Source organism: Adiantum capillus-veneris, chromosome 24, assembly GCF_014529385.1.
Source record: "Adiantum capillus-veneris isolate H3 chromosome 24, ASM1452938v2, whole genome shotgun sequence".
Lineage (NCBI taxonomy): Eukaryota > Viridiplantae > Streptophyta > Polypodiopsida > Polypodiales > Pteridaceae > Adiantum > Adiantum capillus-veneris.
The window spans coordinates 57,730,733-57,747,326 of record NC_140954.1 but is presented as its reverse complement, the minus strand read 5'-3'; the positions used below and the strand labels follow the sequence as shown (position 1 = coordinate 57,747,326).

Here is a 16,594-nt window from a genome sequence, read left to right as displayed (position 1 = left end):
GGATTCAGCCTTTCACTCAAGGAAAAAGCACATTGAGGTGAGATATCAATTCATACGTACTCTTTTGGAAGAGGGACAACTAAAGCTAAGAAAAGTGCACACAAGGGACAATCCTGCATACATGTTTACAAAGGTAGTCAACAAGGATAAGTTGATCTTTTACTCATCTTCAATCGGTATTCAAAGATAACAAGCCAGGATGAAAAGCAGTCACCGATTTGGTGTGAATATCAGTCTCCAAGTGGGATTTGTTAAGTATTGAGCCTGATTCACCCCTTCTAATTTTTAGTTTTATAAACATACATTTGTAAGGCCCCCATTATGAGGAGAAGTCATCATGCGTAAGAAAAATCACTCTCGCTGAAAAACCAAAAATTCAGGCCTAGTCTAGAGCTCTGTAAGAAAAATCACTCGCCAGAATATTCTCTTTTCATCGAACGGTGGTTGAAAAATGACCGATCAGTTGGCCAGTGATCGAAAGTCAATAGCCGATGGTGGCTGGTGGACTGATTTCTAGGTGGACTTGTCTTCTCAAGGGCGGCCACACATGGGCACGTGGGAGAGTCCAACTTGGACTTGTCTAACAAGAGCGGCCTTTTGGCCTACAAAGGAGGCCTTTTCCCAAAATGCATTGTGAAGTTGATTAAACAAGGTGTATGTGAGGTGGTGAGAGTGAAGCAAGGTGGGAGCTCCACTAAGGATATAATCCCTTTGTAACCTACTTCTAGCTTGAAGTACTAAAGCCATTGAGTGATTGCTTTCCCGTGAACGTAGCCCACATTGGGTGAACCACATATATCGTGCTCTCTCTCTCTCTCTCTCTACTCTATAATCTCTCATTTGTGAAAATTCTCTCTCTATTAAGTAAACTACTCTAATATCTACTTAGCTATGTCCTATTTTTTAACACACACAAAATCAAGCGAAGGACGAGCAAGCATCAGAAATCATATTCATTGCACTATATGACAGTTATGTACATTCTACTGATGGTTGTGAAACCTCATCAGCTGCATGGGAAGCAGTAGAAAAAAACTTTGGAGCTAGGGAAAAGAAGAGCAAAGTGAGCTTAAAGAAGGATCTATACAAATTAAAAATGGAATAAAACGAAGATATTGCAAGCTTGGTCAATCGCCTTAAAAGCATGACTACACAACTAGCTTATGTAAACAATGCAGTACTAGAGGAGGACAAAATTACATTCCTTCTAGCAGCCTTACCACCTAGCTTTGACCAAATAATGACCATCATTAAGGAGAAGGATCCAACACCAAATTTCCAAGATGTAACCAACTCTTTAATTTCCGAGGAGAAGAAGCAAGGGAGGAATGTTACTTCATCAGGAGGATCTTTTATCGCAACCTCATCATCAAATGTAAAGAAGTGCTATGATTGTGGGAGAATGGGACATGTAGCAAAGGATTGCTATACCATCAAGTCTTGCAACAAATGTGGTAAGAAGGGGCATCCTCCTTCTCGATGCTACTCAAGTGGAGGCAACAACAATGGAGAAAGCAACAATGGAAACAGTAACAACAAAAACTACAAAGGCAAGAAACCTGCAAGAGGATCAGCTCATGTGGTGGAGGACAAAGAAGAAGACAAAGACCAAGGCGAGAACAACCTGGTCTACTGCAACGACATATTGTGAAGATTGTAGAGCCTCTAGTTCAAGGGGCTTACTTTTTTTTTTGTCATCCTTTGTGGATTTGTCATCCTTAGTGGATATGTATTGGCATCGTGTGTGGATATTTTGTCATCCTTAGTGGATAAAGAATCTGCAATGTATTGCCCTAGTCCAAACCTCAAGGGGAGGATTGTAAGGTGTGAGCTTTGTCCTAGAGTCACTAGAGTATGAGTAAAGAAGAGAAAAGGTGGAATTATCCCACATGTAGTGGTACAAGGCTATAGAGCTACTTAAAGCTCATTTCATGAATAAACAAATTCATTCCATGTTTGCATTACATCTCTTTTGTTTATGGTGAGCTTGTGATGGGTGAGCCCAAGTTAATCTATCTTGGAACCTAATTTGCTCGAGTGATCATCTAGCCTACACACACTAGCTTGTGTGCATGATGTTTGTCTTTCATCCACCATACCTAGCATGATCCCATTCCCTTCAAGTTCCTCATTGTTTTGCAAGGAATAGTAGTCGCCACTCCTTCTCTACTACGGACTCTTTTAACTCGGGATTTTTCAGACTTTGTTGGACTAGCCACCATGTCATCCACACTTTGCTCATATTTGACGCCTTCTGATTAAGGTTGCAAATCACAAACATAACAGGCATCATTACATGATATGCATTCATTACACTCCTCCAAACAAGCAAGCTTGTTTATGGACCCAGATAGACAAGTAATTTTCTCTTTCACTTTTTTGGTCTGCTCAAGCTGCCATTCATAAAAGGTTGTGCAGTTGAAATTGTCAATCACAATGCACTTATCGAGTAGGAGTGATTCCAATGTATAAAAGTACGTGCAAAATTGAGTTTCAATAAGTAATTTCAACACAACTGACATGCGCATCCTGTACAAATGGAGCACTCTTTGTCGTTTCAAGATGAACTTCACAACTTGTTGCACTATGTTAGTTATTTTGGCAAACCATGTGGCTTCTTCACTAGTATACCAATCTTTTAGCGCCAAGTTTAAACTGTGCATATTGCAAACATTGGTGAAAATGTGTGAAAAAACACTTTTTAAAATTATTTTTCTAGCATTTTTACAGTTCTTTGCATTGTCCATGACTACTTGAATGACATGCTCAATACCGATTTCTGTAATTACATTAATCAAGACCTCAACAATGTATTTGTCACTTTTAATTGCACCAGAACTGTCAATCGTCTTTATGAACGTTTTTTTCCTTGGATAAACCAACATCAGATTGATCAGTGGTCTTCTTTGAACATTAGACCAACCATCACTGACAATTGTGCATCCTGAAAGTGATATATGCTCAAGTATTATTCTGGAAGCACTCTCTTTTACTTCGATGTAACATTTGTCCAAGAGATCATTTCGTGTTGTGTGATACGAAGGGGTTGAAAATCTTGGGCTAAACTCATCGATTTTTTTCCATGCATGTTTCCAATGATTGCTGTCTACCATGACTAAAGTACTCTTAGTGAAAAAAATTGCTTTGGAGAGTGCAGTTTGTGCTTCTTCTAGCAATTGCATTCGAAAGCTTTGATGCAATGATTTTAGATGCATTTGTCCAAGTCCACCCTCATTGTGGTGCTTAAAAGAATCACTGATTTGCATTTCCTCTCCTTGCACAGGTTGTTCTACAGGGTTGGTTGGTGTCACTACTAAATTGGAAGAGTTTATAGTTAACTCTTGGCTTCTCTTGACTTCCATCCATGACGGATTTGTGTATCCGATTTCTCTTGCCACCCTTTTTGACGAGCTCTTCTTTCAAACGCTTTGCACTTGCATGCACCTAAAGATGATCACATTTCTTACAATTATTTGTAAGGCTACCCAAAAAATGATCCCTAATACATGGTGCATCATCAAATTTTATGGTGAAGCAAAATTTACATCCACTTTGATGGCTGAGTTTTTTTAAAAAAATTGCGTATTTGCTAGCATTGTGTCATCCCCAAAGTGTCAAAATGTTACTAAATTATGCAGAGTGCGTACAACTAATCTACTCTAGTAGAAAGAGGCACACCTAGAGTAATTTTTTGTGCCATCAGTAGACAAGTGAAAAGAACCACTTTGATGGCTGAGTTTTTTTTTTGTGCGTATTTGCTACCATTGTACCCCAAAGTGTTCAAAATGTTACTAAATTATGCAGAGTGCATACAACTAATCTACTCTAGTAGAAAGAGGCACATCTAGAGTAATTTTTTGTGCCATCACTAGACAAGTGAAAAAAACTACTTTGATGGCTAAGTTTTTTTAACATTTTTAATTGCATATTTGCTAGCATTGTACCATCCCCAAAGTGTCAAAATGTTCCTAAACTATGCAGAGTGCATACAACTAATCTACTCTAGTAAAAAGAGGCACACCTAGAGTAATTTTTTGTGTCATCACTAGACAATTGAAAAAAACCACTTTGATGGCTAAGTTTTTTTTATAAAAAAAAATTGCGTATTTGCTAGCATTGTACCATCCCCAGAGTGTCAAAATGTTACTAAATTATGCAGAGTGTATACAACTAATCTACTCTAGTAGAAAGAGGCACACCTAGAGTAATTTTTGTACCGATTATAGCATCAATATATGCAATGAAGTAGAATCACTGAAGATTTTCTTTCATTTTTTCAAGTGAAGGTTTTCATTATTAAAAGCTAATGTAAGGGCTATGTCATATTTCAATCACTTGTTAAGGCTTTTACAAATAGAGTAGCTCAAGTGCACAAAATTGATTCTTGACTATAAATATGTGTTGATTGTCAAGTTGCACTCAAGATCTAGGTATGATCAAGCTCAAATGATGTTCATGGCTTTTAGGAGGGGCTCTTGCTATTTGTTTGACCACATTGCTGTTTAGAGGTCATAACATGAAAAGTTCCTTGCTGAATATCACAAGCTTTGGGCAAATTGGAAATCTCATAGACTAATTTTCAATATACACAATTAGCTTCTGGCAAATATGTAACCAAGTGATTTTCTCTTCATATAACACTTTAAAATACCAACATAAAGTAGTAGTTGCAAGCATAGCACAAGCCTCTATTAGAAACATAACTTGCAACTACAACTTGTGTGTTGGTGTGTGTGTGCACGTGCATGCGCATCATTTTTTCATCGATAAGAGCACTTTTCCATTCGCCTCACAAGCGATCTCTAATCACCCCGCTTGCATAGTGAGTGGAAGAGTGTATGTTAGGAAAACATTAGCCACCCCACCCGCATTATAAAAAAATAATGTGCTTGTGTTGTGTGCATGTGTTCATGTTGCCATTAATTGCAACTCTCACTACATTTGGTCCTCAAATCTATTGACCATTATATTTTGGCACTTCTCATGCTAAAAGTCTAAACCTCTGCAATAATTTTCCCTATATTGAGTGAAGATTAGCATGCTTAAGAATTTCAGTTATCGCATTATTTTTAGCGTGCCTTTGGCAAAACAAAGCATCTCAGAAAGAGAATGACAAGGCATAAAACTGTCAAATACCATTTTTTTGGACAAAACTTCACCAAAAGGGGGTTTAAACTCAGCTGGTTAATGCAGCTTCCATTTTGAGAACCCTAAGGATTTGGTTGCTACAGTGATTTTATCTACAGCAACCAAAATCCATATATTTGATAGACCAAAATTTTCATCGCACAATCAAGACTCAAATAACACTTAAAGCACGCACAACATACCGAGTTCATTTAGAGATTTTACAAGGGCTACACTTGCAAGGCAGTTTGAGGATGATAAGCAGTACTAAGCATAATTGGGTTCCAAAGGTGAACTGCTGCTTGCGGCAATTTTGCTCCCCATCTATAAAACTGCACCTAACCTGGTACATTGACAACATTCCTTATCTCCTTTTGTAAGTTATAAGAAAGGTTCCAAGTACAATCTTCAACTTTGAGTATGTCACTGCTCTGATGTTTACAAAACCATAGCTGCAGTACACAGATAATATCAGGTTAACTGCTTGTTTATGGCTCCAGAAAACTTGCCCTCAAAATGACAGGTACAAAATCGTTGAAAAGTGTTAACTCTCAATAACATGTTTCAACAATTCACCAATGCATCAGAAAGCAGCTGCTTCTTCTTGGCCATCACTCTCGGTAGGTAAACCATGTTAGGACACATAAACTTGCAATATAAACCTAAGGGTTCTGCAATCCTTGAAAAATACCAATTACATTTTTGCATATATTAACAGACAAAGCAGGGTCCTATTACATGATCCATAAGCTTTTCCAAAAGACATGATATTTTACCTGCGGTAAGTCCAGTGACGTTTGCTACTGCTATACCTTCTTACGAGCCTTCTATTCACTCATCTATATATATATATCTGGGCAAAATAGGATGTGGGCCCCTATACCTTCACTGCCTTCCCAAAAGGGGGACGTCAACGATCAAATTCATCGCCTTCTCTGCTACTTGGTCTCTGTAAACTGGAATGTCAACAGTAAGCTGAATGTCCTGCTCACACTGATTCAGAAGAAAAGAAGCTGATTCTTTTACTGGTGGTCCAGGGCTCTGCTTACAAGTCGACGTATTTCGGTAATTTTGTCTTACTGAGATGCCCGTTTTCTGACGCTTCACTTGATTGTACCTATTATTCTTCTTGATGAAACTTGTACCAGCCTTGCAGGATGCTGAATGCAAGCTCAATCCTTGAGATTTTGCAGATAAATTGGTTTGCTTAGCTTGTCTAAGAGGTGTGACAGCCGCAGCCAATGCCGCTCGAGCTGCAAGAGGGCTTAAGCGTGGCTGTCTGTGCAAAAGAGTTGATGAGTTGTCTGCACAACCTGGTCTTAAACTCTTGCGACTCCTCCTGAGCACCAAAGAAGTTACAGAGCTCCTTTTTGAATCCTTCTTTCCTTTCTGACTTCTGATTGCTATATCTCCTGAAAACAACCCCACCTGACCAGCTAAGAACTGAGGCTCGATAAAATCAAAGCAAAGGAACACTCAAATCACACTTAGGCTTACCTGCAAGAATTTCTGTCGTAGACAGAGCTTTCTCCCTGATGTTGTCTGCCAGCATGATAATTCTTTCCAACTCTTCTTCCAGATTCCCACTTTCCGGGTTTGTATCAAGCATATCGCTGCTCACGTTCGGTAAATTACCAGTATATGATTGGTCACATGCTGTGCCACACTGGCTAACTCGAAGGTCATTCTGTTCCTCTATACCCATCATATGAAATCCACTAAGGGTGAATGCCTCTGCCTGCATGTGTTTACACTAAAATAGTCAGTTACGCCTTCGAAGGAGGTTGGGCATATACTACTTCAAAAATTTAAACATTTAACAATCTATACCTGCATGTTCCTACAAGTGCCATTTGATAGAGATCTCAATTGGTTGCTGCAGACGCCAATTTGGATGCAACTGTTATCCTCTCAGAAAAATCAAAGACAGCAGCCTCTTGTTGTTTGCCAACTGAGGATTTATATCTTCTGTCATATAAAACATACAATCAACTGGTTCATACTTCTGCAACTAAGTAAAAACTCTGGTTCTTTGTCACATTTATGCTACCAGGAGCGATGCTGCACTTTCATTGCTTTGTTGCACCACTAAACTTGTTGTCGTTCAGCTTTCTTCTTGTAATATGCTGCATGAAAACATGAAATACAATTGATAATACCAAGACACTCGTGTTTCTTGAGCATCAGCCAATTCACATTTTCAAGAAAGTTTATAGCTTGGATATGTGCCACATGTAGTCTGAAGCCTTTGATGGTTTCAACGGAACCTTACACCTGGCCCACTTGGAGTCCAAGGGCGCCCCCCGAACAACCAATAGCAGCAGAAACCCTTATCCATGGAGAATAGCAGCATGTAGACCCAAACTAAGGGATAGTAATGCTAGTGGTCATTTCTAATGATGATAGGAAGACAACAGCGGCAACTAACTACCACCAAGACATGTGGGAACGTGTGATGAGCAAATGACGTGGCACTAGTAAGGGTGGCACCAAAGTGAAGCAGCTGGCAAGCAAAAGATCAAAGGATCTTCCTTTGAGCGCTGAAACCCGTGAAATGCAACACAAAATCTGCTCTAAATTGCGACTGTATGGATGATAATGTGGCAACTATATACCACACCACCATGGCTGGTGTGGCTGATTTTTACGTGGGATAAATTTTTAGGCAGCAATAGTTAAACGCTATTGGCTTTTAAGCTTTTTGGCCAAGTGTCCCTAAATAACCAAGCAAGGTCAAGTTGTATAGACATAATTGGTGAGTGGTCTCACAAGAGAACGGTTTGTAACTTGACAATTCTAATTAATAATTGGGCAAGGTCGGATTGTATAGACATATTTGGTGAGTGGTCTCATTAGAGAACGGGTTGTAACTTGACAGTACTAAAGAAATATAGCCAAGGTGCTCGACTTGTGCGCGAATACTGTCCAAAGAGGAAGTACACCTCTTCCGTGTCATCTACGAAGTGCAAGTGTGATCTTTTTGTTCAGTTCCAATCTTTCAGTTATTAAACGTGTATTCGAGTGGGACACTCCAACAAGTGATTACGGTGGTATCAAAGCTCAACTTTCTTCATGTTCTTACAAGAGGAATGATCACTTGCAATCGAGGCTAACCCTAATCCCAACTCCAACTTCTCCCTAGGCAACTAATGGATCTTCACGCAACCCTCTTGCTTCGGAGGCTCCAGCAACAATTCCATTTGATCGTGAATATTTGGTGGATTTTGTTTGAAGATTGCAAACGGCTATAACTCCGGAGTAGAATGCACCTTATGTGGAAGATGAAGATTTTCAAAATCTTTATTCTCATGTGCACATGGCTCTCTGTGCCACGTAGTCACAAATTGGTGACGCGGCTGCCTGGTACACACATACACACTGCCCGCTGAATTGCTGGCTGCAGTGACACATGGCAGTGCAGCGTACGGACAGGCCCGCGTTTTGCGGCGCAGTTCACGGAAAAGCCTTGCTGACGTGGCAAATTGCGTACGGAATTCCTGGCAGCTTTTTGCGTGGTCTGGACTCTATGCAATACTTGAGAGAGAGAGTTATGCTTTATTTTTGAGCCTAATTTAAAAGGGGCTTTTGATTTACAGCTTTTGGGGCTCTGCCTTTGGCATCCTTTATAAACCCTTTATAAGTGTGGGCAAGCCTCCCACTTCTCAGAGCATCTGGATGCAGAGTCTGAGAGTGAGAGCCTCCCACTCCCTTGTACTTGCAGATTAATACAAAAAGAAATACCGAAAGGAGCGCCAGTGTATGGCGCTAATATCTCTAGGCACGGAACTCCGCCGGGTCGTGTCGAATCAATTGTGAACCGTGAACTGTTTTGAGGTGAAATTCTTATTGTGTCGCGGTAGAATCTTGACTTGGAGTGTCCAAGTCTGTTACAGTGGTATTAGAGCACGGCCGATTTCTCTTCTATCGAAAAATCCAATCCTTTTTACACAACACTTATGGATTCAAGCAAAGGACAGTCGACTTCCTCTGCATCCGACGATGCGGGAAGAGATCACGAAGAAGATTCATGCAAGGAGTACGGCCCGCCTCAGCCTACTCAGGCGGAGCTTGAAGAGATGGAGCGTCGATGATTGATCGCCGATGCAACAAAGATGATGCTAAATTTTACGAAGGACCCGAAATTTGCAAAATTTATGAGCCAGACCTCCTTCGACGAGGTGCATTCACAATGGCGGCAAACCACAGAACCACCCCTCAAACCGGCACTCAAGAAACCTCCTATTCCAAGGATGTTTACAGAGCAAGAATTAGAAGAGGTGGTTGATGCACAGATTTCTCAGCTTCTTGACGCGCAGAACAAAGCAGAAAAGCACGACAAAAAGCAGAAGAAAGGAACTGACTTCCCGGGTTATTTGGGTCGTCAGTCTACTTTTGCCTCGCAAGAAAGCAGAAGAAGCATGTGCGATTTGAAGGAGTACCCAGTTCTTCTTCTTCTCCTTCTTCTTTTGACAGTTCTTCTAGCTCCTCTGACTCGAGCGAAGAAGACAGGAAAGGAAAAAAGCGAAGCAAAAAGCAAAGTGTCACGTGACACATCCAACCCTATGTGTCTGTGGACAAGCTACAGCATGATCAGGGTTCAGTCAGTCTAGTCAGTCTAGATTTAGAAGTGATATGGCACTTTTGTGAGTCTATTCGTAGACCGTGCATGCCCAGTCACTTAGTGTAGATGCATATCCTCTGGTTGCACACAGCATGATCATCAGAATTCCCATCAAAATCAGTTAGGGGAATTTTCCAGTGCATTTAGCCTATTTTGTCATTTTTCACTTATTATTTTTAAGTGACTTCCCAACAAAAGTAGGTAGGGCAATTTTGCTAAATTTATATATAAGCAAACCCAAGTCAGCACTAAATGGTAGAAGAGGCAGCAGGAGCTTCCCGCTCAACAGGCACCTTCTCAGCAGGAACCCCTCAGCACCCCTAGCGTTTTTGGATCCTCATCCTCGCCACGCATCAGCCAGCCTTTTCAGTTTGCAGTCACCGCTAGCAAATCCAGATCCTTGGCGTTTCCTCCCACGATCGCCAACCTCCCCCAGTCGCTAACAGATGCCAGGCAGCCTAGTGTTTTTCACTAACGCTAGAGGAAGGAATCAGCGTTTTTGGTTTTCAGCCTTAGCGACATCAGGACAGCAGCGTTTTCAGCCTATAGCAGAGCATCAGATTCAGCCCCAGTTGGTTGCAGAAGATCCTTCATTTTCAGCCTCGAAAACGCAGCCAAAACAGTCATTTTCAGCCACCGAAACAGTCCCGAAATTCAGCAGATAGAAGATCACAGATTTCAGCCCTAAAGTCGTCGTCATCACCGTCGTCGTCATCGGCATAGTCCCAGATTGCATTAGTCCATTGCATCGTCATTGTACCACTTTGTGCAATCAATAAGTAGACCACTCTCGCCGACGAGAGTGGGGCCTTTGGAGGAGGGTTTTACGTCTCTGGTGTCGTATCTCTCTTCCCTCTCTATCTCTCAGTCTCATACACTTGCACGCACAGTGTCCATTCACTTTGTTTGTGATCATAGCATTCTCTCATTAAGAACGGAAGGCTCTCCCTTCCATAAGAACTAAAAGGAACCTTGAGCACAGTTCGGAGCACTCATCTTGAGCAAAGCGCAAACAATCATTCCGCTGCACCTAACACAAAGCTTCGGAAAGGGCAAGAAAAAGGCAAAGAAGTCTAAAATCTCGCCTAGTTGTTGACAGTTCTACAGAGGACTCGTCTTCGGATAGTTCGGACTCTGACGACAGCAGCTTTTATGCAAAGAAGAAGAATTTTTATAAAGCCAACTAGTATGACTTTCTCGAGAATAAAAGCAAGAAAGTCTGAGAGTTTAAAGAAGGTGGACAGTCAATTAAATTTGACACGTTTTTCTGGTTATAGAGTTGCTTCGAAGGCTTTGGCCTTCATACAGCAGTTTGATATAGCTTTCTCTGAAGGGCGTTACTCAGAGCACTCCAAGATTAAAGAAGGTGGACAGTCAATTAAATTTGACACGTTTTTCTGGTTATAGAGATGCTTCGAAGGCTTTGGCCTTCATACAACAGTTTGACATAGCTTTCTCTGGAGGGCATTACTCAGAGCACTCCAAGATTCGGAGGGCTACCTCTTACTTCAAGGGAAATGCTCTAACTTGGTGGTCCACGCTTCTACTAAACAAGACAGCGTCAGTTAAATGGCTGAAATTTAAAAGGCTTTTTATTTCTTCTTGGCTAACTTGAGAGTACGAACGCGACATACAAACTGCTTGGAACCATCTTCGGATGACCAAGAAGGATACATTGGACGAATATTGCGAGAGATTCTGGAGATCTTTTCTACCAGCCTCTTCATTTCAGAAGATCTCGTTCAAAGAACAGATTGAGCGGTTTACCTTGGGACTTCCTACAGAGATCCGAGATCACTACTTAGAGCAAAAGTCAGATTCCATTCTGGAACTGATGAGTCATGCGAGACGGGGTTTTGCCATTCATTCAGGCAGTTTGACCTACCCCACAAATGAAATCATGACGCAAAGGACCGAACAGACTTCGAACAATGAAAGTAGAAAGAGGAAGAGCAACCTAGAAAAGAAAGAAAAGGATGCATGACCCAAGCTTACTCGTCGAGAGAGAGCTCGCTACATCAAAGAGGGGAAGTGCTTTGGATGCGGGGAAACGCAAGTATGACAGGCATAAAGCACAGGGATTGTTACAACCTTTACCCATACCCACCCGCCCCTGGGAAAGTATTGCAATGGATTTCATTTTTGATATCCCGAGAACATAGAGTGGTCACGATGGTATCTGAACTGTTTTTGACTGATTTAGCAAGCAAGCTCATTTCATTCCAGTGAAGAAAACAGTCAAGTCGGATCACTTAGCGAGACTGTTTGTGGCCCAGATCTTCAGATTACATGGCATGCCCGACACGATTCTCTTTTACAGGGACCCCAGATTCACGAGTTTGTTTTAGAAGGCTATTTGGGAGAACATTGGCACGCGGTTGCAGTTCTCGTCATCGTTCCACCCACAGACTGACGAGCAATCCAAGATTGCCAACTCAGTGGTACTAGATTTATGATATCGATAGACATGGTTGCAATAGGGATTAGTCAATCGGGCATCTATGAGGTCCCCTGTGGATCTAGATATAATTGCGTTGTCGATAAATCACGGTCTGAGATCCGAATGAATGTTGAATATGATTTGTCATGTGATGTCCTGTGATGTCGTGTCATGTGACTGTCGATTGGTACATGTACTAGATGTGTGTTCCTAGTGTGTCGGTACTAACAGTTAGTGTCTGCTAAGATAGTTTATGGCTTTTGTCTATTTTTCACGCATAATCGAGGGCGATTACAATGCTTTCAAGAGGGAGGTATATCACAAATTGGTGACCTGGCTGCTCGGTACACAGATACACACTGCCCGTTGAATTGTTGGCTGCAGTGACACGTGGCAGTGCAGCATACAGACAAGCCCGCGTTTTGCGGCGCAGTTCATGGAAAAGCCTTGCTGACGTGGTAGACTGCATACGGAATTCCTGGAAGCTTTCTACGTGGGCTGGACTCTATGCAATACTTGAGAGAGAGAGCTTTGCTTTATTTTTAAGCCTATTTTAAAAGGGGCTTTTGATTTACAGCTTTTGGGGCTCTCCTGGCTCTGCTTTTGGCATCCCTTGTAAACCATTCATAAGTGTGGACAGGCCTCCCACTTCTCAGAGCATCTGGACGCAGAGTCCTTGAGTGAGAGCCTCCCACTCCCTTGTACTTTAAGTTGCAGATTAATACAAAAAGAAATACCGAAAGGGGCGCCAGTCTTTGGGGCCAATATCTCTAGGCACGGAACTTCGTCGGGCCGTGTCGAATCAATTGTGAACTGTGAACTGTTTTGAGGTGAAATTCTGGTCATGTCACGGTAGAATCTTGACTTGGAGTGTCCAAGTCTGTTACACACGTGGACATGCTTCATCAACTTCTAGAGTCAATTTTCCACTTATCCCTAGATAGGAGTGTCTAGAATCCTAGGAGGATTAGTACCGGCAATTTTGTGAGCATGTTCGCACGACTTGCATGTCCTGACAAGTCCATTAGATTAGGTTTTCCAGTTTTGGAACCCTCTTGCATAAATGGATTGTACAAGCGTTTTGACAAATGTTGTTACATTGCGGTGGGCATCTGGCATGACGTGCATGTAAGTTTAGGTTAAAGGAATCCAACGAGCCATTCCCCACGTCAATCGGATTCCCAGGTGGGCAGACGTGCGACAGTTCCATCCGAAAACTTAGTTGAAGTCAAGTTTATAAATATTTAAATCATTTAAATAATTTATTTTTATAACTTTGTCTTCAACTTTTGCCCTACCTAAGTCTTAAAAAGTTCTTAACCAATAACCTGGCCTATAAAGGGAGCAAGAGGAGCAAACCAGCCCTAGCATTTTCATTCACAGATCAGCCTTGGCGTTTTTGGCAACAGTGCAACTAGAGTTTTTGCCAAATCAGCCTAGCGCTAGCTTCTCCAGCAGATCAGCCCAAGCGATTTCAGTTTCCAGCCCTTCCCGTCACCGGAAAACGGCTTGGTTCTGCGTTCGCAGTCTTCCAGTTACCGTCACATACTTTGGCAGCCCATTGAGCTTCTCCTTGGCCATTCCCTCGGCGCATTGAGTGCTCCCATTCCTACCCATCATCGGCGTCATCGAGATCTGCATTTTCAGCCCTTCATTCCTCTCACATTGCGAGTGCAAATCAGCCCCGGATCTACCCCTTGGTGGCCATCATTGAGATCTTAGAAGGATGCAAAGGTGCATCATATCAGCCCCGGAGGTGCTTCATCTTGAAGAGTTACCGAGACGACATTTGCACTTGAGGTATTGCATGTGTGTACATTCCATTTACGCAATCAAAAGCAAATACCACATCGGCAACAGTATGGGCCTTGAGACGGTTAGTTGGGGACCCTCTCTCTCTCTCTCTCTCTCACACGACATCGGAGACGCCCAGTCAGAGTACTCACTGAGGATATTCATCAGCTTTGCCAAAGGCTGTAAGGATAGGAATTGTAGATCTACTGGAATTATTAAAAGTCAACAGGAATAGAAAACTCTGATGCGTCATATGATGGGTGACATTAAGCATCGCGAAAAGGTTTTACCGTTAGTTCGGTAGGAGAGACTGGGAAACGAATATTTCTGATGCATCACATGATGGGGTGACGGGAATATCTCGTTGGTATGGCAGGAAACCCGAATTGGTAAGAGGAATACACGTAAAGACGCGAGCACAAGAATAAAGATGGGTTCTGAGAAGCTTTTCTTGAAAAGCGGAATATTTTAACTAGTTTTCCGAGAAGAGCGAACGCTTTCCTGCGAGGAATCTATGTCTGCATTGCATTTGTGCATGTGGTTGCATCCAGGGACGCCTGGGAAGTGTTGTGAAAAGCATTGTTTTTAACTTGTAAGGTTTTATTGAGTTTTTGGGCAGGTTCATACCAATTTTAAAATATGCCGGCCGCCCACTTAATAAGTGGGCACCCACCTAGAAAATAAAGCAACAAAACCAGCCAGCGATTTCTCTCTCCCTATTTCAGGTAGAACAGCACCAAAAAAAAAAAAACGCCGCGATCTCTACGCGGGCAGCCTCCGCTCAGCTATTCCTACAATGGCCAAGGAGCTATAAAAGCATCCCATGCCCTCACTTAGAGGGAGGAGTTGCCAGCGTCAACAAGAGAAGACTCTGCCGCCAAAAGAGGCAAGAGATCGGGAGACTACGAAGCACGAAAGTCACTTTTCCCGTGCAAGAGCGACAAGTATCTATTGTGGATTCGCCATACGAATTGTTGTCCCGTGTTTGTGTGTGTGTTTGCGGGTACTTCATCGCAAAGGAGAAGCGGGAAGGCTTCGGCCTACGCTTGGGAATTCCGGGAACGAAATTCGGAAATTGTCTACGGAGTCTTGACTCCGAGTACAGACGGAAAAGGATTGAGAGCTCGTCTCTCGGATTTCCCTCACGAGAAGGAACAACCATCGAGTCTGAGAATTAGAACGGAGGGGTTTTCTTCGGTTCTTGTGCTTGTTAAAAGATTCTCCCTAATGAAGGATTCTCTTTAAGAGGGGGGGGGGGGACCAACCCATCTTTTGTTCCCAAATACTGTGTCAAACTTCTCCCTCAACTCTGTTTAGTTGATAGATTTTTTATGTTCATCTTGTTGATTATTCGTGTGTGCTCCCGATTGTGACAGTGGTATCAGAGCTCGGATTCCTCTCTTTCTCTGCAAAGGAGGATGATTTTGGGAAGGAACGGGAAGAACCATGACAAGCCACGGAAGAACTACTCAAGACGAACTTCAGTAAGTGCGAGCCCAACTCGCGGAATTGCAACAACTCATTTCGTTGCCGGCTGTCCAAAAGGCTTTGGACGGAATCAAGAATCCGCAAGGAACAGATACCGATGGGCGTCAGGAAAATCCTGCTAATGGAAGTAACCCGCAGGGGGATGGTGCGAAAAGAGGTGCCGAAACGCACAAGGGATCTCCGGATCAGGACAAACGGCCTTCCAAGAGTAAGGGACAGGAAAAAGAACTTTCTTTGCTTAACAAAAGCAAGGATGTCTCTATCTCTTCTCTATCATACTCTCCTGACTATACTACTACATCTACTTCTCATAGAGTATCTAAATCTTCTCCCAAGACGAAAACTCCTACTACTTCTCTACATACTACTTAAGAGAAGCCCCAGTTCAAGAGGGATAACCGCAGATGTCACCGCAAGATGCGGATTTTCAAATCCGGTGACAAGGATGTGAAGTTTGATAACTACATAGGACGGAGAGATATCTCTAAGGCACCGTCTTTCATCAGGCAGTTGGAAGTTGCTTTTGCCAACGGAAACTTCACTGAAAAGTCCAAGTTGCGTCATGTTGGGATGCATCTCAAGGAGACTGCAAGCAACTGGTGACTAGCCAAAATTCTAGAAGGTACTCAAGCTAGAACCTGGGCTCAATTCAAAGCTGGATTCTATGAACAATTTCTTCCACCTGATTTTGAGAAAGACATTTGGAAGGAACAGGATTGGCTCGCCCAGAAGGAACAAGAGAAAGTCATGGCTTATGTTGACAAGTTTTGGTCGGTTCTTTTGAAAGTTACGCCTTTTATGAAGATTTCCGACGAGGAAAAGATGCGAAAGTTTGAAGCAGATCTTCAACCACCCCTTCGAAAGAGCATGAAGGTGTACCCACACGACACCCTTCAGCGGATGATGGAGTCAGCAATCATTGCCGAGGATTTACATTCCACTGGTACCCCTAGACGGATGGAACATAGCACATACCGTGCAAGGCAAAGAGCGGTTTATGATGACCATGGCAGCCAAGAAAAAAAGCGTTCCCCAGAGGAGCCGGATCAAGTATCTCACGCCAAACCAAGTACAAACCTTCAAAGAACAAGGAAGGTGCTTCTATTGTGGTGAAAAAGAACATA

At 42.4% G+C, this 16,594-nt stretch overlaps 1 protein-coding gene across 9 annotated transcripts in view; it reads right to left on the bottom strand.

The window, feature by feature from the left end:
- Positions 1-5,317: 5,317 nt before the first annotated feature.
- LOC147426419 (uncharacterized) overlaps positions 5,318-16,594 on the bottom strand; it is a 35,942-nt gene continuing 24,665 nt past the window's right edge. For 2 of the 9 annotated variants that reach the window (XM_086498838.1, XM_086498837.1), the window contains 4 exons: positions 7,178-7,253; positions 6,958-7,095; positions 6,625-6,865; positions 5,599-6,539 (listed from right to left, as the gene is read on the bottom strand). In XM_086498838.1, the coding sequence (XP_086354964.1) occupies positions 6,013-6,539; positions 6,625-6,865; positions 6,958-6,963 (774 nt within the window). In that variant the 5' untranslated portion in view covers positions 6,964-7,095; positions 7,178-7,253 and the 3' untranslated portion in view covers positions 5,599-6,012. The other 7 variants (XM_086498839.1, XM_086498840.1, XM_086498842.1 and 4 more) reach the window with 5 other exon arrangements.